General features: G+C 39.7%; 1 protein-coding gene across 6 annotated transcripts in view; it reads left to right on the top strand.

Annotated features, from left to right (window-relative positions):
* ATF1 (activating transcription factor 1) overlaps nt 1-19,181 on the top strand; it is a 52,757-nt gene that overhangs the window by 11,998 nt on the left and 21,578 nt on the right. For 4 of the 6 annotated variants that reach the window (XR_009222541.1, XM_058558280.1, XM_058558278.1 and 1 more), the window contains exons 3-4: nt 16,247-16,366; nt 18,623-18,723. Coding sequence is in view for 5 of the 6 variants with exons in the window: in XM_058558280.1 (XP_058414263.1) it covers nt 16,247-16,366; nt 18,623-18,723 (221 nt within the window). In the remaining variant the exon portion in view is untranslated. The remainder of the gene's footprint in view (nt 1-16,246; nt 16,367-18,622; nt 18,724-19,181) is intronic. The other 2 variants (XM_058558281.1, XM_058558279.1) reach the window with 1 other exon arrangement.

Here is a 19,181-nt window from a genome sequence, read left to right as displayed (position 1 = left end):
ACCCACTGTCAAAAATCAAAATAATCGATAGAGTCAAGATGATCCAGTTGTTAGAACTATCAGATAGTGAATTTAAAATAACAATGAATAATGTATTAAAGGCTCTAGTGGAAAAGGTGGACAACATGCATGAACAGACGATAAATTTCAGCAGAGGAATGGAAACTATGTGAAAAAGTCAAATGAAAATGCTAGAAATAAAAATTATGATATAGATGAAGTATGTCTTTGAGCTTGTTAGGAGACTTGACACAGCCGACGAAAGAATCAGTGAACTTGGAGATAGGTCAACACAAATTATCCAAGCTGAAAACAAAGAGAAAAAAAGTGAGGAGAAAAACAGAATAGAACATCTAAGAGCTGTGGAATAATATGGAACTATTTAACATAAGTGTAATTAAAGTCATAGGACTAGATGAGATTACTGAGGGGTGAGTACCTTCAGAGATGAGGTCAGTGGATTTGACTCTGGGGCTCTCCAACATTTGGAGTTTGGGGAGATTGAAGAGGGATGGTCAGTGAGGTAAGAGGAAAATCAAAAGAAATGGAGATCTTGGAAATTAAGAATGAGGTGATGTCAGCTGTGTAAAATGCTGCTGGTAGGTCAAATGAGGAGTAAAAATTAACTGTTGTACAGTCAATTCTCATTATTCAAAGATTCTGTGTTTGCAAATTTGCCTACTTGATAAAATTTATTTGTAATCTGAAAATCAATACGGCACTTTTGTGGTCATTAGTGGACATGTGCAGAGTGGTCAAAAATTTGAATCACTTGGCACACACCTTCCCAGCTGACGTTGAACAAGGCAATGCTCTGTCTTCTTATTTTAGCTCTTATATTGTAAACAGTTCTCCTTTTTGTGGTCTAGTTAGTGCATGTTTTTTGCATTTTTGTGCTTTTTGTTGGTGATTTTGCTGTTTAAAATGGCCTCCAAGCATAGTGCTGAGGTATTATCTAAGTGCAAGAAAGCTATGATGTACCTTATGTAGAAAATACATGTGTTAGATAAGTTTCATTCAGGCATGAGTTGTAGTGCTGTTGACCATGAGTTTAATGTTAATGAATTAACTACGTATATATATATATATAAAATATAATATTATATTAATTGTATATATAATATACATTAAATTCTATATATATTAAATAAGATGTTTTTAAACAGAAACACACATAAAACAAGGTTATATATTTACCAGTTGATGAAATTGTGCCCAGAGGCTCACAGAAACCTAATCCTGTATTCCCCCAGGAGCAGTGGTTCAGTGTTCGCTAATTCAGCGTGCATGGCGACTTTATAGATCATAACTACCACAGATAACAAGAATTGACTGTATTTGGCAATGTGGAGTTCATTGACAACCTTGACAAGAACTATTTCAGTGAGAGTGGGGATAAAAACTAATTGAATCCAAGAAAACATGGAAAAAGAGGGGAGAAAATGAGTAGACAAATTCATTGCCAACAAAATGAATAGACAATTCCTTTGAGGAGTTTTGCTGCAAAAGGGAGCTAAGAAATGAAGTTGCTGGAGGGGGTTGTAGGTCATGGAAGTTTTATTTTTATTATTACCTTTTTTTGTGTGTGAGGAAGATCAGCCCTGAGCTAACATCCATGCCAGTCCTCCTCTTTTTGCTGAGGAAGACTGGCCCTGGGCTAACATCTGTGCCTGTCTTCCTGTACTTTATAGGGGAGGCCGCCACAGCATGGCCTGACAAGCGGTGCCTCAGTGCACGCCCAGGATCCGAACCCGGGCCGCCAGCAGCGGAGCGCGTGCACTAAACCGCTACGCCATGGGGCAGGCCCCTGTTATTACCTTTTAAGATGGGAGGAATTAACAGCCTGTTTGTATACCAGTGAGAATGATGCAATAGAAGGGGAAATTTGATGGTACAGGAGAGAGAGGACAACCCTGGGATGATGTCCTTGAGGAGGAGAGCAGATGAAAATTAGTCTACAAGTGGAGAAATTTATTTTATATAAGCACAGGTACATCATTCATAATAAGAAAGAAGGTACATACAAGTTAGGTGGGTAGATTGGGGGTGAGATACGCTGAAAGCTTTCTTTTGATAACTTCTTTGTTTTTCAGTGAAGTAAAATGCTTTGAGAAGAGAGGGAGGAAGGAGAAAGTATGAAATAGTCTGCTAGGACAGTAAGAGATGTAAACGGACTAGGGATATGTAGTAGGCTCTCCAGAGAGCATTAACAGTCCACTTGAGGTTACTGATCGTGAGTGTAAAGTGAGACCATTAAGTTTATTTGTGTGTTTTTCTCCAGTCAGATTCAGGTACGTGCATATAGGTTACAGGCGTAGATTAGGTGAATTAACAGGGTTGCTGTTTAGTCAAGGGACTGCCGTGAAGTAAGAAAAGGACATTGAAGGTGTATGCAATACAGTGATTATAACGCTGGACTATAAAATTTACACTGCATAACGAAGGAAGTGGGGACTTCATAGGGTCAAAGGCAGGGAAAAGAGAGTAGGCTCAATGGATTATAGATTTCTGGGGAGTCCAAGAGTTGTTGAGAGTCCAAATAGTAGAGATACTGAGTTGGAAGTAGGTGGTACTCAGAGAGAGGGATACTTGAATTTGAGATTATGGAGGGATGCATTTATTGGTAATGATAAGATTTAAGTAAGTGGGTTCGCAACTGGAGTGGTACTGCTTCCCCACTGAGATGTCTGGAAATATGTGTGTGTGGGCAGGGTTGCCGCTGGCAGTTAATGGGCAGGGACCAGAGACGCGAAATGTTTTGCATGGAGAAGGATATTCCAGCACAAGGAAGAATTGTCTCGCCCACAATGCCTGTTTAGTGTATGACAATGGGAGTGGATGGCTGAGGGTGGAAGACAGGGCTTTGGAGGAGAGGAATCAAAAACAGAGTGCCAGCATGGAAGGATGCTGGATGTTGCATATTGAAATCACCACAAATTATATCAGGAGTAGTATTGGAGAGAATAGAGTGATCCAGGTGCTAAATTCTGAAAGAAATGAGGGGACGTGTTTGCCACAAGGATAGTCTGCTGCTGTGAGCCTCAAAGTTGGGAGATTTCAGGGAGGACTTTGAAGAGACAATGGTCTGGAAGTAGCAATGAAGAGCAAAGGAGACATGCACCCTATCTGTAGGCTCATGGTATGAGGAGAGCAGGAGAGAGCTGTAGGAGAGGCAGCGTTCTTCAGAGGAGAGGTGAGGTTCAATTATGGCAAGAAGGTAGAGGGGAGGGACTCAACACTTGTTGAATTTCATTTAATTACAAAGTATATATAGATTGAGAGGCAGCCTTGCTTAGTAGAAAGAACAATGGATACACTCAGAAGACCTGGTCTGAATGCTGGTTTTGTCGCTTAGTGACTCTCGATCATTGGCTAAGTCACTTATTTAGACTGATGTTCATCATCTGGAAATTGAGGGTATCAGACTTGGTGATCTCTAAAGTTTTTTCCAGCTCATAACTTTTAGTAATTCTCATATTGTAGAGAGATTTTCTACTTTAACCATGTGTCAATGGGGAAAACAATGATGGTAGTAACAGCTAACATTTATTGAGTGTCCACTGTCTGCCAGGTGCATTTCTAAGCATTTTACATGTTTTAATGCCTTCAAATCTCATATCAACCTACTGTGTTTTTATAATCCCTATTTTAGTAGTCATACAACTAATAAGGCTAGAGACATGATTTGAATTCTAGCAGTTTGACTTCTGTCACACTTCATGTCACAGCATGCAGGAGGTTTATTAGGTAGTCCTTTTGGGATTACCATCTGTGGGAGGGAAAGAAAGGAAGAGAAGGGAGCAGGTTTGAGCAGAAGGAGAAGTTGGACTGTGATTCAGTCTCTGTGAAGGCCTTAACTGACCGCATAGGGAGATTTGAACTGAGATAGCTCTTCAGAATTGGAGTAAGGGGCCACCAGGCCTTTATATCCCTGCGTGCACCAGTCATTGGAGCTTGACTGACCTGGGAAGAGGTGTGTGCGACCTTGGGCGAGGTGACTCTCATCAGCCAAGGCAATTCCAAAGAGGGCTGACAGCTGAACACTGTCTGCCAGCAGCTGGGGAATAAGTCTTTCACTAGTGAAAGGGGATCTGGGAGTTGCATCATAGTGTCCACTACAACCCTGGAGGTATTATCTTGATGATCTATGATAAGAGATGAATGTTCCCCAAAATATAGAATGAATGTTCTAATCTACAACTGAAGTGTAGTAGTAGCAAAATCGTATCGTAGTATGTTAAGGTAGAGTTGGTGAGGTTACTGAAAATGTCTGGATGTTGGAAACCCAACAGGTCTTGAGTATGAGTTTTTCAAAGGAAATATGAGTACACACAGTAGCATTCTCTGTTGATAAAAGAGGCTTTTGTGGTAATAGGACTAACAACAACAATTGCGCCTTAGAACAAAATTTAGTACATTGTATCACTACAACTATTCAGAGGAACCGTGATCAGCAAGTTTCTGTCCTTAAAATTAAGACTCCAACTCTGCAGAATTCATTTAAAGAATATTGAGTTTGCAGCTCAAATTTTTCATATTCAATGCATTTTTCTAAAAAATATAATTTTGAGTACTTGTTTTGAGAAACCATTTTGTGGTTCTTTGATATCACTTCCCATAAAGTAATAGAATGTGAATGATTTTGGTCACAAAATTAATAAATCGGGAACTAATTTGCAATACAACTTTGCTCTCATAGAATCTATGGTAAATTTTTTTAAATGTTTAGTATGTACTTGAAAACAAAGTATATTCTACAGTTGTTGGTTGCAGAGTTATGTATAATTATTAGGTCAACTTTATCACTTGTGTCGTTTAAATCTTCTATATCTTTATCACTTTTTGTCTGTTTGTTCTATGACTGAGAGAAATGTATTAATCTTCCATTATAATTGTGGACTTATTTCTCCTAGTGGTCCTTCAATTTATGCTGTGATTGAGTATGTGTTATAAGGCAGTGTTATTAAATGAATGTAGATTTTTAAATTATTGTATATTCCAGGGGAATTGTCTCTGTTGCCTTTAATTCTAGAAACGCTTTTTACCCTAAAGTCTAATTGAGGGCCGGCCCCGTGGCTTAGCGGTTAGGTGCGCGCGCTCCGCTACTGGTGGCCCGGGTTCGGATCCCGGGCGCGCACCGACACACCGCTTCTCCGGCCATGCTGAGGCCGCGTCCCACATACAGCAACTAGAAGGATGTACAACTATGATATGCAACTATCTACTGGGGCTTTGGAGGGAAAAAAAAAGGAGGAGGATTGGCAATAGATGTTAGCTCAGAGCCGGTCTTCCTCAGCAAAAAAAAAAAAGAGGAGGATTAGCATGGATGTTAGGTCAGGGCTGCTCTTCCTCACAAAAAAAAAAAAAAGTCTAATTGATACTAATTTGGCAGTATCTTTTTTTTTTTTCACTGAGTCCCCCCCGTCCCCACAAAGCCGCAGTAGATAGTTGTATGTCATAGTTGCACATCCTTCTAGTCGCTGTATGTGGGACGCGGCCTCAGCATGGCCAGAGAAGTGGTGCGTCGGTGCGCGCCTGGGATCCGAACTCGGGCTGCCAGTAGCGGAGCTGGCGCACTTAACCGCTAAGCCACGGGGCCGGCCCTGGCAGTATCTTAATGGCATCTTTTTTTCTCACTTTCAAACTTTCTATATCCTTATGCTTTAGGTGTATCTCTTGTTAACATTACATACCTAGATTTAAAAAGAAATCTAGTCTCATAGACTTTTTTTTCCCAGTTTTTAGATATTGTGAATTGTGCTTAATGAACATTCTTGTACATGTCTATGCTGCATGTGAATTGCTTGGTTACAGGGTATGCAAACATTTAATTATAGAAGATACTGCTGACAGTTTTACAAACTTGTAGTACCAATTTACAGCACCACCAGAAATGCATGAAAGCACTGCTGATCCATTTATGTGCCCAAAATTGGTATTGTGTGTTTAAGTTGTAACCATTCTGGTGGATATGTAGCAGTATCTCATTGTGGTTTTTGTTTTGTTTGCTTTTTTGAGGTATAATTGACATATAACATTATATTAGTTTCAGGTGTACAACATAACGATTTGATATTTGTATATATTGCGAAATGATCACCACAATAAGTCTAGTTAACATCTGTAACCATACATAATTAGAAAAATTTTTTTTCTTGTGATGAGGACTTTTAAGATTTACTCTCTTAGAAACTTTCAAATATGCAGTACAGTATTATTAACTATAGTCACCATGCTGTACATAACATCCTCATGACTTATTTATTTTATAACTGGAAGTTTGTACCTTTTGACCCACTTTACTCATTTCGCTCTCTCCCCACCCCTGCCTCTGGCCACCACCAATCTGCAATCTGTTCTTTCTGCGGGCTTTGTGGGGTTTTTTGTTTGTTTTAGATTCCACATGTAAGTGAGATCATATGGTGTTTGTCTTTCTCTGTCTGACTTGTTTCACTTAGCATAATGCCCTCAAGGTCCATCCATGTTGTCACAGATTTCATTATTTTTTATGGCTGAATAATATTCCATCGTAGTCTCTTAGACTTTTAACAGAGCTTTTGGTCCATGTACATTTATCGTAATTACTCATACATATAGATTTAAACCTACGATCTTATTTTGTGTGAGGAAGATTAGCCCTGAGCTAACATCTGTTGCCAATCCTCTTCTTTTTTACTGAGGAAGATTGGCCCTGGGCTAACATCCGTGCCCATCTTCCTCTACTTTATATGGGACGCCACCACCCCATGGCTTGATGAACAGTGCATAGGTCCACACCCAGGATCCTAACCTGCGAACCCTGGGCTGCCGAAGCGGAGCATGGGAACTTAACCACTGTGCCATCAGGCCGGCCCCCTTATTTTGTGCTTTTTAACCCACATGTTCCATGTTTCTTTTTCTCTCCTTTCTTGTCTTCTTTTGAATTATTTCTTCTCATTTCATCCTGCCATCACTTGTATAAATTTGGACTGTACGTCAACTTGATTACTACTTTTTTAGTGATTATCCTAGTTACAGCATGCCTACTTAGTAAAGTCTAAAGTTAATCAACACCTTCACTCTCCTCTCAGATGATCCAGTGATCTTAGAACATTTATTTCCATCTATCCTCTTTCTAGTTTGTTACCATTGTTAGGACTTATCTTTTTCTCTTTTAATTCCATAAAACATCATAATTATTTTATGCAGTCAACATTGTTTTTTTCCCACATAGTATCGTTTTCTTTGCTCTTCATTCCTTTTTACATGTCTAAGCTTCCATTTTAGATTACTTTTATTTTGCCTTAAGTATATGCTTTAGAAAAACCTCAGCATTATAGACATTTTGGGCTGGATAATTCTTTTTTTTTGCAGGGAAATATTCGCCCTGAGCTAACATCAGTTGCCAATCTTCCTCTTTTTTTTTTCTTTCCTTGTCAAAGCCCCAGTGCATGGTTGTATATCCTACTTGTAAGTTGTGTTAGTTCTTCTATGTGAGCTGCCGCCACAGCATGGCAGCTGACAGACAGGTGGTGGTGTTCCATGTCCGGGAACTGAACCCAGGCTGCTGAAGCAGTGAGCGCCAGACTTTAACCACTAGGCCGTCGGGGCTGGCTCAGGGTGGATAATTCTTTGTTGTGGAGGACTGTGCATTGTGGGATGTTTAGCTGAGTTGATGGCCTCTGCCCACTAGATGTCAGTAGCATCATCCATTGTGACAACCCAAAACGTCCCCAGATGTTGCCAGATGTCGCTGGGGGGCAAAATCATTCCTGGTTAAGAACCACTGTTATAGAATTTCCTTTGATGTAAATCTGCTAATGGTGGTGACTTCTCTGTTTTCGTTTGTTGAAAATACCTATTTCATCCTCATTTTTAAAAGGTATTTTCACTGGGCATAGAATTCTAAGTTTTTTATTTTATTTTATTTATTTATTTTTTGTGAGGAGGACTAGCCCTGAGCTAACATCTGATGCCAATCCTCCCCTTTTTTCTTGAGGAAGATTGGCCCTGGGCTAACATCTGTGCCCATCTTCCTCTACTTCATATGGGTCGCCGCCACAGCATAGCTTAACAAGTGGTGTGTCGGTGCGTGCCTGGGATCCAAACCTGCGAACCCCGGGCCGCTGCAGAGGAGCACGCGCACTTAACTGCTGCGCCACCAGGCCGGCCCCTAAGTTATTTTTTTTAGCACATTTAAAATATCATCCTGCTAGCTTCTGTCTCCTGTTGTTGCCTTTGAGAAGTCAGTGGACTATTGCTGTTTTAAATATAATCTTTTTTCCTTCGGCTGCTTTTAGAGTCTTCTCTTTATCTTTATTTGTTTTGCAGCTTCCATTATGTTGTGTTTAGGTGTGGAATTCTTTTTATTTATTTCATTGTGGATGTTATTAGGCTTCTTGAATCTATGGATTGGTGTCTTATCATTAGTTCTATAACATTTTCAGCCATTATCTCTTCACATTTTGCCCCAACCCACTTTCTTTGTCCTTCTCACTCTGTCCTCCATGTCTCTTAACCTTTCATATGTTTTCCTTTTGTCTCTGTGTTGCAATTCAGATAATTTCTTCTTACCTGTCATCCTGCTCACCATTCTCCCTTTAGCTTTGTCTAATTTGCTGGTATATCTGAACAATGTTTTTTAAAATTTCTATATCTTTATTTCTAGAAAATCTCTTTGGTTTTTTTTCAAATCTACTATAGTTTTCTGTTTCCTGAAGATATTGTCAAGCTTATCTTGAAACATAATCTACTGTTTCTTTGAACATAGTAAGCGTAATTGTTTTATAATGTGTCTGATAATGTCAGTATCTAAAATCACTTGGGTCTGATTCTGCTGTCTGTTGTTTTGCTTCTTGGTTATGGTGCCTTGTGTGATTGATTATTTTTTATGCTTTGCCATCCATTAATCTTGAAAAATTGTTTGTGGGAATTCTTTGTGTCCAAGGATCAGAGTGCCTTTCTTCAGAAAGAATTTGCTATTGCCAGATGTCTTGGGAACCGCTTTCAGGGTTTGAGCCTCTTTTTGTCTTTTTGGACCATCTAGGTGATGTTAATTTGGGCTGTACGTCTGCTGGAGAGCTAGTTACATCATCTTCAGCCCTTCCGTCCCCAGTATCCACACAGCTTTCCTTCTGTTACCTTACTCTGAGAGTGTAGCCCTTTGGAAGTCCCAGCTTAATAGAGGGTCTCCTGTCTTTACCTAGAGAAAACCCTGGCCGTTTACATCCCTCTCTCCTTTGAGAGCAGTTCAAGTCTGCCTTGATAGGAGATTCTGTTTACTCTTCATTTATTCTCACTCTTATCTCAGATTTTGGCTTGGTAATTTAGAATCTGGAGTCTTTAGAATATAAGTGAAGCAGAGGACAGAGAAGCGTCAGGAAATATGAAAGATCTGAGATTTTACCCTGTCTGCAAACTAATAAGCAATCTAGCTCAGTTTCATGGATGCTGGCAAAAGACATGAGAATCCTGGTTCAGAGAAAAAGGACTTTATAATTTGTGGCACAGCAAACAGCACGAGCTTCATGTTGCTCAGTTCCCCTTGCCCTCCAAGTCCCATGGGGTAATGCTGAGTGGCTCCGGTGGATGTTGCTCATGCAGTGGGTTTGCATCGTTGCTGAGGGGCACTCTAAGCTTAGGAAACTCCAGACTGTTAAAGGGAGCTGCTAGCAAACCTGTCTAGCCTTTGCCCTGGAAGGAGACATTGCCTTTATTGATCTGGACAGCAAACAAATAGGCCCTTTACTTTGAAGGGAGTACTATCTTGTCTTCCAAAGCTGTTCACCATACCAACATCCTTGAAAACAGAGTCCAGAAACAAAAGTTGTCAGTGCCTCTGCTTAGAAGACATGCAGAAACAGAAGAGACCCATAGAGAATTGTCTTTCAACCAGAAGAGTATAACAGTGTATCTCCTTTTTGTCCTGCCTTCTCCGTTCCTGTGTTCCCAACAGTTTTTCCTAGGTAACAGAAAACTTGATGATTTTATTTTTTTAAATTTTTGCCACACATGTCCCTCCTCTTTCCACACACACCCATACACTCTCTGATACATTTTTTGATGTGAAATTTTGCTTTCCATCCAAGCTTTTAAGAACAAATAAATGCCACATGTTGAGGCATATGTGTGCTGAAATAGTAATTTAAAACTTTTAAATCAGTATCTTTGTGATTGGCTCTGAAGGCAGCAACTCACTGTCTGTTGTCTGTCTTTTCTATCTTGAAGGTCTAGCACAGCACCTGGCACATAGGTAACGCTGAGTCTTGTTATCTGTTTAATCCAAACTTAGTCCTGATATTCAAAAGGTAATATTGCCTAGATTTGCTAATCTAACTACCCCACCCCTCCAATTCTCTACTGTAGCGTTTCTCAAAATATGGTACACATTCCACCACAGGTGGTATTCCATATCTCTTTAAGTGGTGCATAGATGGACATTTTGGTTTTGATGTGTTGAATTCACACACATCAGGTCTCTTATTTGAAAGTTAGGGCATTGGCTGGAACAAGATGGGTTCTCAACAATGAGAATAGTCCTACTAAAACTTAGAGCACAAAACATTTCTCCCTTGCCATGCTGGCCTGAGGAAGCTGGGAAACTTAGCATCATCTCCTGTGCCCCATCCTTTATTGTTGCTTGGCTGGAAATAAAAAAATGAGTCAAATGTCCTGAAGTGAGGAAATGGAGAATTCAAGTTAGAAAAGTCAAAGATATACCCAGAAGAATTTATAGGAATAACTTCACTAAGTTATAATGTCCAAAATTGGGAGATACTTCATTAATTCACTAAACAATGATTTATTTAGCATCCAGTGTGCCAGTTGGGTTAAGACTCTAGCTGGGAATACAGTGTGGAGCAAAAAGAGGCAAGTTCCTCTCCCATGTGGCGCTTGCTACCTAGTGGAGTAGACAAGACATGGGCCACATATTCACCTAGATGTAAAACTGTGACCCTGAGAAGTGCTACTACAAAGGATAGCACATAGGATACATAGGATAATACGAGAGCCTATAATAGGGGCTTGGACCTTGTCAGGAATAGGACAGCTTCCCTACGGAAATGACGCTTGAGTTGAGACCTGAGGATGAGTAGGTGTTAACTTTCCAGGAAGGAAGGGAAGACCTTTCTAGGCATGTGAGGGAATATCTTACGCCAAGGCCTTGTGGTGGGAAGGAGCATGAGAAGTAGAAGGGACTGTCACGCTGCACTGTGGGCAGAACTAGGGAACATGGTTTAAGATGAAGCAGGAGAGGGAGGAAGGAGCCATTCTGTGCAGGGCTTTGTAGACCATGATAAGAGGTTTTTAGTAATTGCTTTTAAATTATTATTTTTTGTTTGGATTTAAATTAAAAATACAATATTTAAAAATAACAACATTGTCTTTATTGTATTTATTTTTATAGTTACCATATAGTTATGGAAAATGGTGGTAGTTTCTATTTGTCATAGTGAAATAAGGTTTTCTTTTTAAGTACATTTGAGTTTACAAAAGGAGATACTTTAAAGAAAAATAATAAGTAAATAATTGTATAGGAGATATATGGATTTGGCATTCTCCTGAAAGCAAGCTGTTGAGTGTGAATTTCTTTACTCCAGTCAGTTTGTGTTTACCATGTGTAAATCCTGACTGTCCAAGGACCATCTGAATCTTTTGAGACCTAGGAACAGTGACATTTTGGGGCAAGTACAGCATAGGCTTAACTATGGAAAAAAATTTAAAACCATTATCTTTACATTAAGTAGTAAATTAAAAGATGTAAAGATCTGGTTCATTTTGTTTTTTATTTACATTTTATTTTTTTTTATTTTTTTTTGTGTGTGAGGAAGATCAGCCCTAAGCTAACATCTGTGCTAATCCTCCTCTTTTTTTTGCTGAGGAAGACCGGCTCTGAGCTAACATCTATTGCCAATCCTCCTCCTTTTTTTTTTTCCCCAAAGCCCCAGTAGGTAGTTGTATGTCATAGTTGTGCATCCTTCTAGTTGCTGTATGTGGGCCGCGGCCTCAGCATGGCCGGAGAAGCAGTGCGTCGGTGCGTGCCCAGGATCGAACCCGGGCTGCCAGCAGCAGAGCGAGCGCACTTAACTGCTAATCCAGGGGGCCAGCCCTCATTTACATTTTAAATTAATGGTTCCAATCCATTAAGAACTGAGCAGATACCCTGGGCTTAAGGGTTTACCACAGTTGATACTGTAATGATTAATAAATCATTATTCTAAATGTCAAAACACTCTCTGCTTTCTTTTTCCTGGAAATGAAAAAGCAAAACAAATATACTTGATGTGTGGGAAGCAAACTGAGAACATAAAGAGTGAGAGGTTGTAAAACTCCTTGATTGGCACCAGGAAGACTAAGATGTCTTGGAAATAGCACTGGGCTCTGGAGCCAGACAGAACCTACCACTGTTGTGTTCACTATTGTGTTGGGTACTTTTCAGAAAACTTATTGTGGGAATTTTCAAAAATATTCAGAAGAAGAGATTATTAGGTTGAACCATCATGGTTCCCATCACCCAGTCTCAGCAATTATTATTATTTTTTTTTTTGTGAGGGAGATCAGCCCTGAGCTAACATCTATGCTAATCCTCCTCTTTTTGCTGAGGAAGACCGGCTCTGAGCTAACATCTATTGCCAATCCTCCTCCTTTTTTTTTTTTTTTTTCCTTCCCCAAAGCCCCAGTAGATAGTTGTATGTCATAGTTGCACATCCTTCTAGTTGCTGTATGTGGGACGCGGCCTCAGCATGGCCGGAGAAGCGGTGCGTCAGTGCGCGCCCGGAATCCGAACCTGGGCCGCCAGTAGCGGAGTGCGCGCACTGAACCGCTATGCCACTGGGCCGGCCCTCAGCAATTATTAACTCATGACTTTTGTCTTCTCCGCTTACCCGCCTCCAACCAGCTGGATTATATTCAAGCACATCCTAGATATCATCATTTCAGCCTTCAATATTTCAATATCTATCTCTAAAATATAAGGACTCCTTTAAAGAACATAACCACACTATTATCACACCTGAAAAGAAATTATTCCTTCATATCATCAAATATCCATTCAGTGTTTAAAATTTTCCTGATTACTTATTGTGTGTATATGTATGTGTGTGTGTGTGTACACACACACACACACACACACACATATTTTTTAACAGTTTGTTGACCAGGATCCAAGTAAGAGATATATATGTAGGCTCCTTCTCTTCACCTTTGTCCTCCACCTTTTGTTTTTCACTTATTAATCATTTAATCTTCACTGTAACTCTATGGAAAAGATAATATTAGTTCTCTTTACAAAGGAGGAAACTGAGGTCCTGAGAAGTTAGATAGTTTGCTTAGTATCACAGAGCTAGTGAGTGCCTTTCACTGAAAATCAGCCCAAGCTTGTCTGACTCCAAAGACTGTGTGTGCCTTTCTGGAGTTAGAAGACTTTGGATTCAAACTTTGGCTAAATAGAAACTTCTTTCCCATGCCACTCTACCAACTCCTGCCCTCCCTCTCCCAAGTATTTATGGTCCAGGGATCCCCTAATTAGGTTGCAAAGGAGTATGCTAAATTTTGCCCAGTCACTTGTGTAAGAGGAACTTTGGGCCCAGCTACCCGATGGAGTGGCAGGAAATCAGGGAGCTTTAGTTCTGCAGCTCCCAATTTAACCAGAGCAGCTCCAGAAAACTCCTTTTCTTTCTGCTTCTTCTAACATCTCCTAAAAGAGGTTCTGAGATTAGAGCCATAGTATACTAGTAGGTTCTATAGTTCTAAGATCTAGAACTGCAGTGTTCAATATGGTAGCCACTAGCCACAAGTGGATATTTCTTTTTTCTTTTTTTTTTTTTTTTTGTGGAGAAGATCAGCCCTGAGCTAACATCCATGCCAATCCTCCTCTTTTTGCTGAGGAAGACTGGCCCTGGGCTAACATCCATACCCATCTTTCTCCACTTTATATGGGACGCCACCACAGCATGGCCTGACAAGCAGTGTATTGGTGCAATGCCTGGGATCTGAACCCAGGCCGCCAGCAGCGGAGCGCATGCACTTAACTGCCATGCCATGGGGCTGGCCCCCACAAGTGGATATTTCAATTTTATTTTAAGTTACTTAAAATTAAATAAAATTAAAAATAATTCCCTTGGTCACACTAGCCACATGTCAAATGCTTGATATTCACATGTGGCTAGTGACTACCATAATGGATAGTGCAGATGTAGAACGTTTCCATCCTTGCAGAAAGCTCTGTTAGCGCTGAGAAGTAATGGGTGGAGGCAGTCATCTGTGTTTCAAACTCAGGTTAAAATTAGGAGACCAGCTCCTTCTTTTCCTCCTTTGAGAGAGATCTCAGCATTTAGATTATCAAGTTTGAGAGTGGGGCTGGGAAGACATCAGGCTTTGGGACCCTGAGTAATGAGTGTTTTGTGGGGATAGAACAGTGATGATAAGGGGGAAGGACTGCTACTAGCTAAAACAAAATCTGGTGCCTTTTTTCCTCTTCCATCTGCCAGATGCACAGTCTGCACAAAATCACAAGGAGCCAGAAACCCTGGAAGAATGATTGCTTATTTATCCTTTTAGAAATGTAATTTAATCCCATCACAAACTCTCCCCATTAGTTGAGTGATTGGCTTCAATTGGGGTCTGAAAGGTAAGGGGACCTTTCATTTATTTTCCCTGAGTGTAATGGTAACTCTAGAGCTGGACTCTTAAGGTTTGTGCATCCTGTTTGTTTTTACTCTTTAATTTCTGTATCCTCATATTGGGATACTGTCAAAGAGAAACAGAGCCGGACATTTGTTAAAGGCAGCATGCAGATTTCATTCAGACTAATGCAGTAGGGAAGAGAGACTCCAGCATGGATTGAATTCAATTCTGCTGAAACAAAAGGTGGGAGCCTTTTTAAATGCTGGGGTGTGCTAAAGGAAAAGTTTAGGTGGGGAGGTTGGTCAATGTGATTAAGCCATCTCTGTTGCTAATTGGTGCTCATCAGTTAGGCTCCTACCCTCCCACAGAGACTGGGAGACAGGGCCCTTATCCTTCTTGATGATTACATTTCAAAGGGATGGCTCCCAGGTCCTTGAGGAAGACATTTCTGGGTTGTAGAAGATTTAGGGTCAGAGAAAGGATTTACAACTGCACGTTTGCTAAAGTAAATGCTCTAAGAAAAGTGAGGTCAGGGACCTCTAGTCAAGTTTGGGCTGTAACAAACAGTAAATTCTTTTGGCAGCATTGAGCTTTCTCAGGCAGGCATTTTAAGGAGGCTGGGGTCATCCTAAGGACATGGCCTTGAGCTGATAGAAGCTGTGCTGGAGTTTGGCCCTGTCTCTTAGTGTGGGGGGAGGTGGGATGGAGTTGTTGTGCTGAGAGTTTGCAGTTCTCAGTACCTGGATAAGATTTCATATACAAAATTTCATGACCTGGGCATTTTGGCGATGATGAGACTGGAATTTAATCCAATCTTGGGAAGGGGAGAAGAACCTTCAATGAAAGGGAATAAGGCATTGTTTTGGGGCCTGACAGAAAGAAAAGAGGGGAGCAGTCAGGAAGGTGACTTTCAGGACCTGAGAAGCAGCCTGGGATTTTATTTTGTGATTTAAGTCCAGGATGAATGGTATGAACCAGAGTAGTCCAGAGGAAGGTGAGAGATCTCTGTTCACTGAAGATATCTGAGAAAGCTTCTTGGAAGTGGTAGAACCTGAGCTGAGCCTTGAAGGATGATGGGTGGACTTTTCTTGAGTTAGCATTTTATTGTGGTATTTCCAGAAATAAATTATAATTTCATGATTCAATTATTTACTTGAAATATTTGATTTTTCTTTAAAGACACTGCACCACATTGGTATTTCTCTCACTTTTTGACTTTTGATTTGATTGGTTTTCACCCAGATCTCTTCAGAATAACATGTTCTCAAGAGCCTCCTGACTGTTTTTGTACAGTCAGTTCCTCTGCCCCAAATACCTTCCAACCCCTTCCCCCATACACATCTTCAGGGAATTGTTTACCCTTCAAAATACAGCTGAAGGAGCACCCTTTGTTTGCTCCCACAGTACAGTACTTTCTACTTTTCCTCTTATATTATAGCTCTTATTCTGTTTGTTGTAATTAGTTTGTACGCTGAACCCTCTAGTGCAGTCTCTGGCCCATAGAAGATACCTCATGTTTGGTTAATAGATATGGTTAAATATAATAAGCTCTGAAATGTGTTTTCCAGTGTTAAGAACTCAGCTATCTTATGTGCATAGGTACAATATATATTTTGTTAATTGAATTTTTATTTGTTCTTAGATGTCATTAAGAGGATCTGCGCCAGTGACAATTGTACCTCTTCCTGGAGAGCAAGTACAGGTTCAGGGGGTCATCCAGACAGCTCAGTCTTCTGTAATTCACCCACCACACGTGCAAACGGTACAGAAATTCAAAGACTTAGTGGTTCAGAGAGGGGACAGTTATACCCTGAGTCTTCAGACACATTGAAGTTGCTGTAGTTATGATATTATAAACTGAGATGATAAAGTTGTCTTAGAAATTAGACTATAGAAAAAATGAGGCAAACAGAAAAGTTTTAGAAATTTTTAATTTCATGTATGTATATTCTACCCAATGAAAATAGAAGACAGTTTTGAGGGAAGTTAATGCTTAGAATTTAAGGAAATGAATGACTTTCTTAAGGGAATGCACCTTTTTATCCCAGTGGTATCCTTCAGGAAAAAGAGACTTCTGAAGCATATGGAGGTCAAATAAAAGAGTTCTCTCATAGTAGAGGACAGTTTTTATTTATATCTCTCTACCTTCATATTAACACCTGACAACAGTAGGAAGGAAAGAGCCATCTTGGGTTCCTTTTCTTTCTACTCTTTGTCCCCATTTTCTCATCTGGCTCCTGTGATTCTCAGAATGCCTTTGGTCATCTTTCATTTTTAGAAGCAGCTATCCTGGAAGAAAAGCTGTATGCCTCATTTTTTCCTCCTGAATATATGGTATCTGGCAGTGTTGTCAGCGCTAGAGCTGCATCTTTTTGTGGTTTTCCTGTAGGAAAGGTGGCTGCTGCATGGATTTTTGAGTTTTTATGTGAAGATTTTACTCTCATTTGCTAGTGCTGTCATTGAAGAGAAATACTTGATCTTAGTAACCAATAATCTCTTAGTTTTAGAAATTATTTTCTTCTTGAGTTGAATTTAGGGACAAACAGTGAAAATAGTTAGAGGTTTAGATTAGAAATGGAATACCCATGGTGCTAAAAGCAGCAGATTTTTCTTATTACTTTATTATTTGTTACTGTTATTATTTCTTAATTATTACAGGTGTGACCAGTTCTTTCTTTTCTATCAAAAGATATAGATTTAATATAAAATATAAGTAAGTAGTTGTACACTAGAACTTGTTTTTGAAGCAGATTATAGAAAGTAAAACAAACTTCTCTGGAAATTTAAGGTCTAAGAATAAATAGTTTAGGGGAAGGCTTTCTGTAGATAGTCAGGAATGTAGAGAATTGATTTGTGTCCTTTCTAGAAGCCTGTTTGGATTATTTTGTTTTTTAAAATGAAGATAAAGTCAGGTGTCACAATGCAACTTTCAACAAATGTTGGGAAATTTAATACATTTTAAAAATTGAAAATAACTTGTTTTCTCAATTGTAAGATATTATTATAACTTAAAACTTGCATATGGTTATTGTGTTGACATAGTTTTAAAGGGTGTATTATTAATAATAGTTGACATTTAATGTGTGCTTGCCATGTGCCATTCACTAAGCGCTCTACATGTATTAACTCATTTAGTTGTGAAGTGAGATAAAGCTAATTATTACAGATTTTTAAATTGCATATGTTCATACCTGCCCTTGCCAGTGACCTCCATCTTGCTAAATCTAATGGTCTGTTCTCAGTCCTTGTTTTACTTTACCCGTTAGCAGCATTTGACATGGTTGATCATTCTTTTCTCCTCAATATACTGTTTTCGCTAGTTTTCCAAGGACACCTCATTTGGTATTCGTCCTGCCTCACTGGTGGCTTGTTCTCGGTCTCATTTGCTGATTCTTCCCCTTCTTCCCACCCTCTTAATGTTTGAGTGTTCCTGGGTTTTGTCCTTGGTCCTCTTCTCTATATTTATCCCCTTAATGAGCTCATCCAGTCTTACAGCTTTAAGGGCTATCTAGAGAGCTATGACTCCCAAATCTGTGTGTCTAGCCCAGACCTCTTCCCTGACTCACAGCCTTGTATATTCAGCAGTCTCCTCAATGTCATTACCTAGTAATTAGATATTAGTTGGTTATCTAATAGCTTTTCAAAGTTAGCATGTCCAAAATCCAAATCAGATAGCATTAATGATAAAAGAAGCTTAGAGTAATGTGCATCAGTATAGAAATAGGGTAGAGATCAGAGACTGGTCTTTACAACTCTAGTGAAATAGTATTGCTCTATTTTGGGGATAGACTTTCTTCATAGTTCTGAGCCTACTGTACTGTATGTTCCTTTAATTAGCTGGGGCTCCTGAAATAAACTTTCTCCTTTGTCCTTTTGTTCCTTTCTTTTAGACCCTAGATTTAATGACAGACAAATTTGGGTGGCATGAGACAGATCATTTTTTCTGAAAGTAAAAATTAAATTGAATTCTTTTTCCACCTGCATTGTTCATTACAGTAAAACCAGTTCTGTTTTCCAGGTATCGTCTTTATCAGAAAGTGAGGAGTCGCAGGACTCATCTGACAGTATAGGCTCCTCACAGAAAGCCCACGGGATTCTAGCACGGCGCCCATCTTACAGGTGAGTACTGTCGTATCAAACCCTGCATGTGTTACCAGGTGAGTTTGAATGGTGCTGGGCAAAGCAAACGATAGAAAGAGGGAGCATGTGTTTGTATAGGAAGGAAAGTGTTAAGAGAGATAGATTTCAGCCAGATTATGTGAAGGGTCCAAGTTGCTGTGCTGAAGAAGAATTTAGACTTATCTTCTGGCAAAGTATTAGATTTCCATATTTACTTCTAGATAGTTAATTTGAATAGCAGTATGAAAGAAGGACTGTAGATTTTAGGAAATGAACTACTTTGTGTTCCCTTTCTTAGCTTCTTAACTCTGGGCCTTTGTCCCTTTGCTAACACACATTCTTCTACATTCTGCATAATTCCTGCACATACTTTAGATCTCATTTCCTCCTGGGAGCCTTCTCTGATTACTTCTCTCCATCTCCCCAAGACCAAGTTAGGTTTTTCTTCTGTAGCATTT

The sequence above is a fragment of the Diceros bicornis genome, chromosome 17 (genome assembly GCF_020826845.1).
Source record: "Diceros bicornis minor isolate mBicDic1 chromosome 17, mDicBic1.mat.cur, whole genome shotgun sequence".
Classification (NCBI taxonomy): Eukaryota; Metazoa; Chordata; class Mammalia; order Perissodactyla; family Rhinocerotidae; genus Diceros; species Diceros bicornis.
Note: the sequence above shows the minus strand (reverse complement) of the source record. Positions and strands in the feature narration are given on the sequence as shown.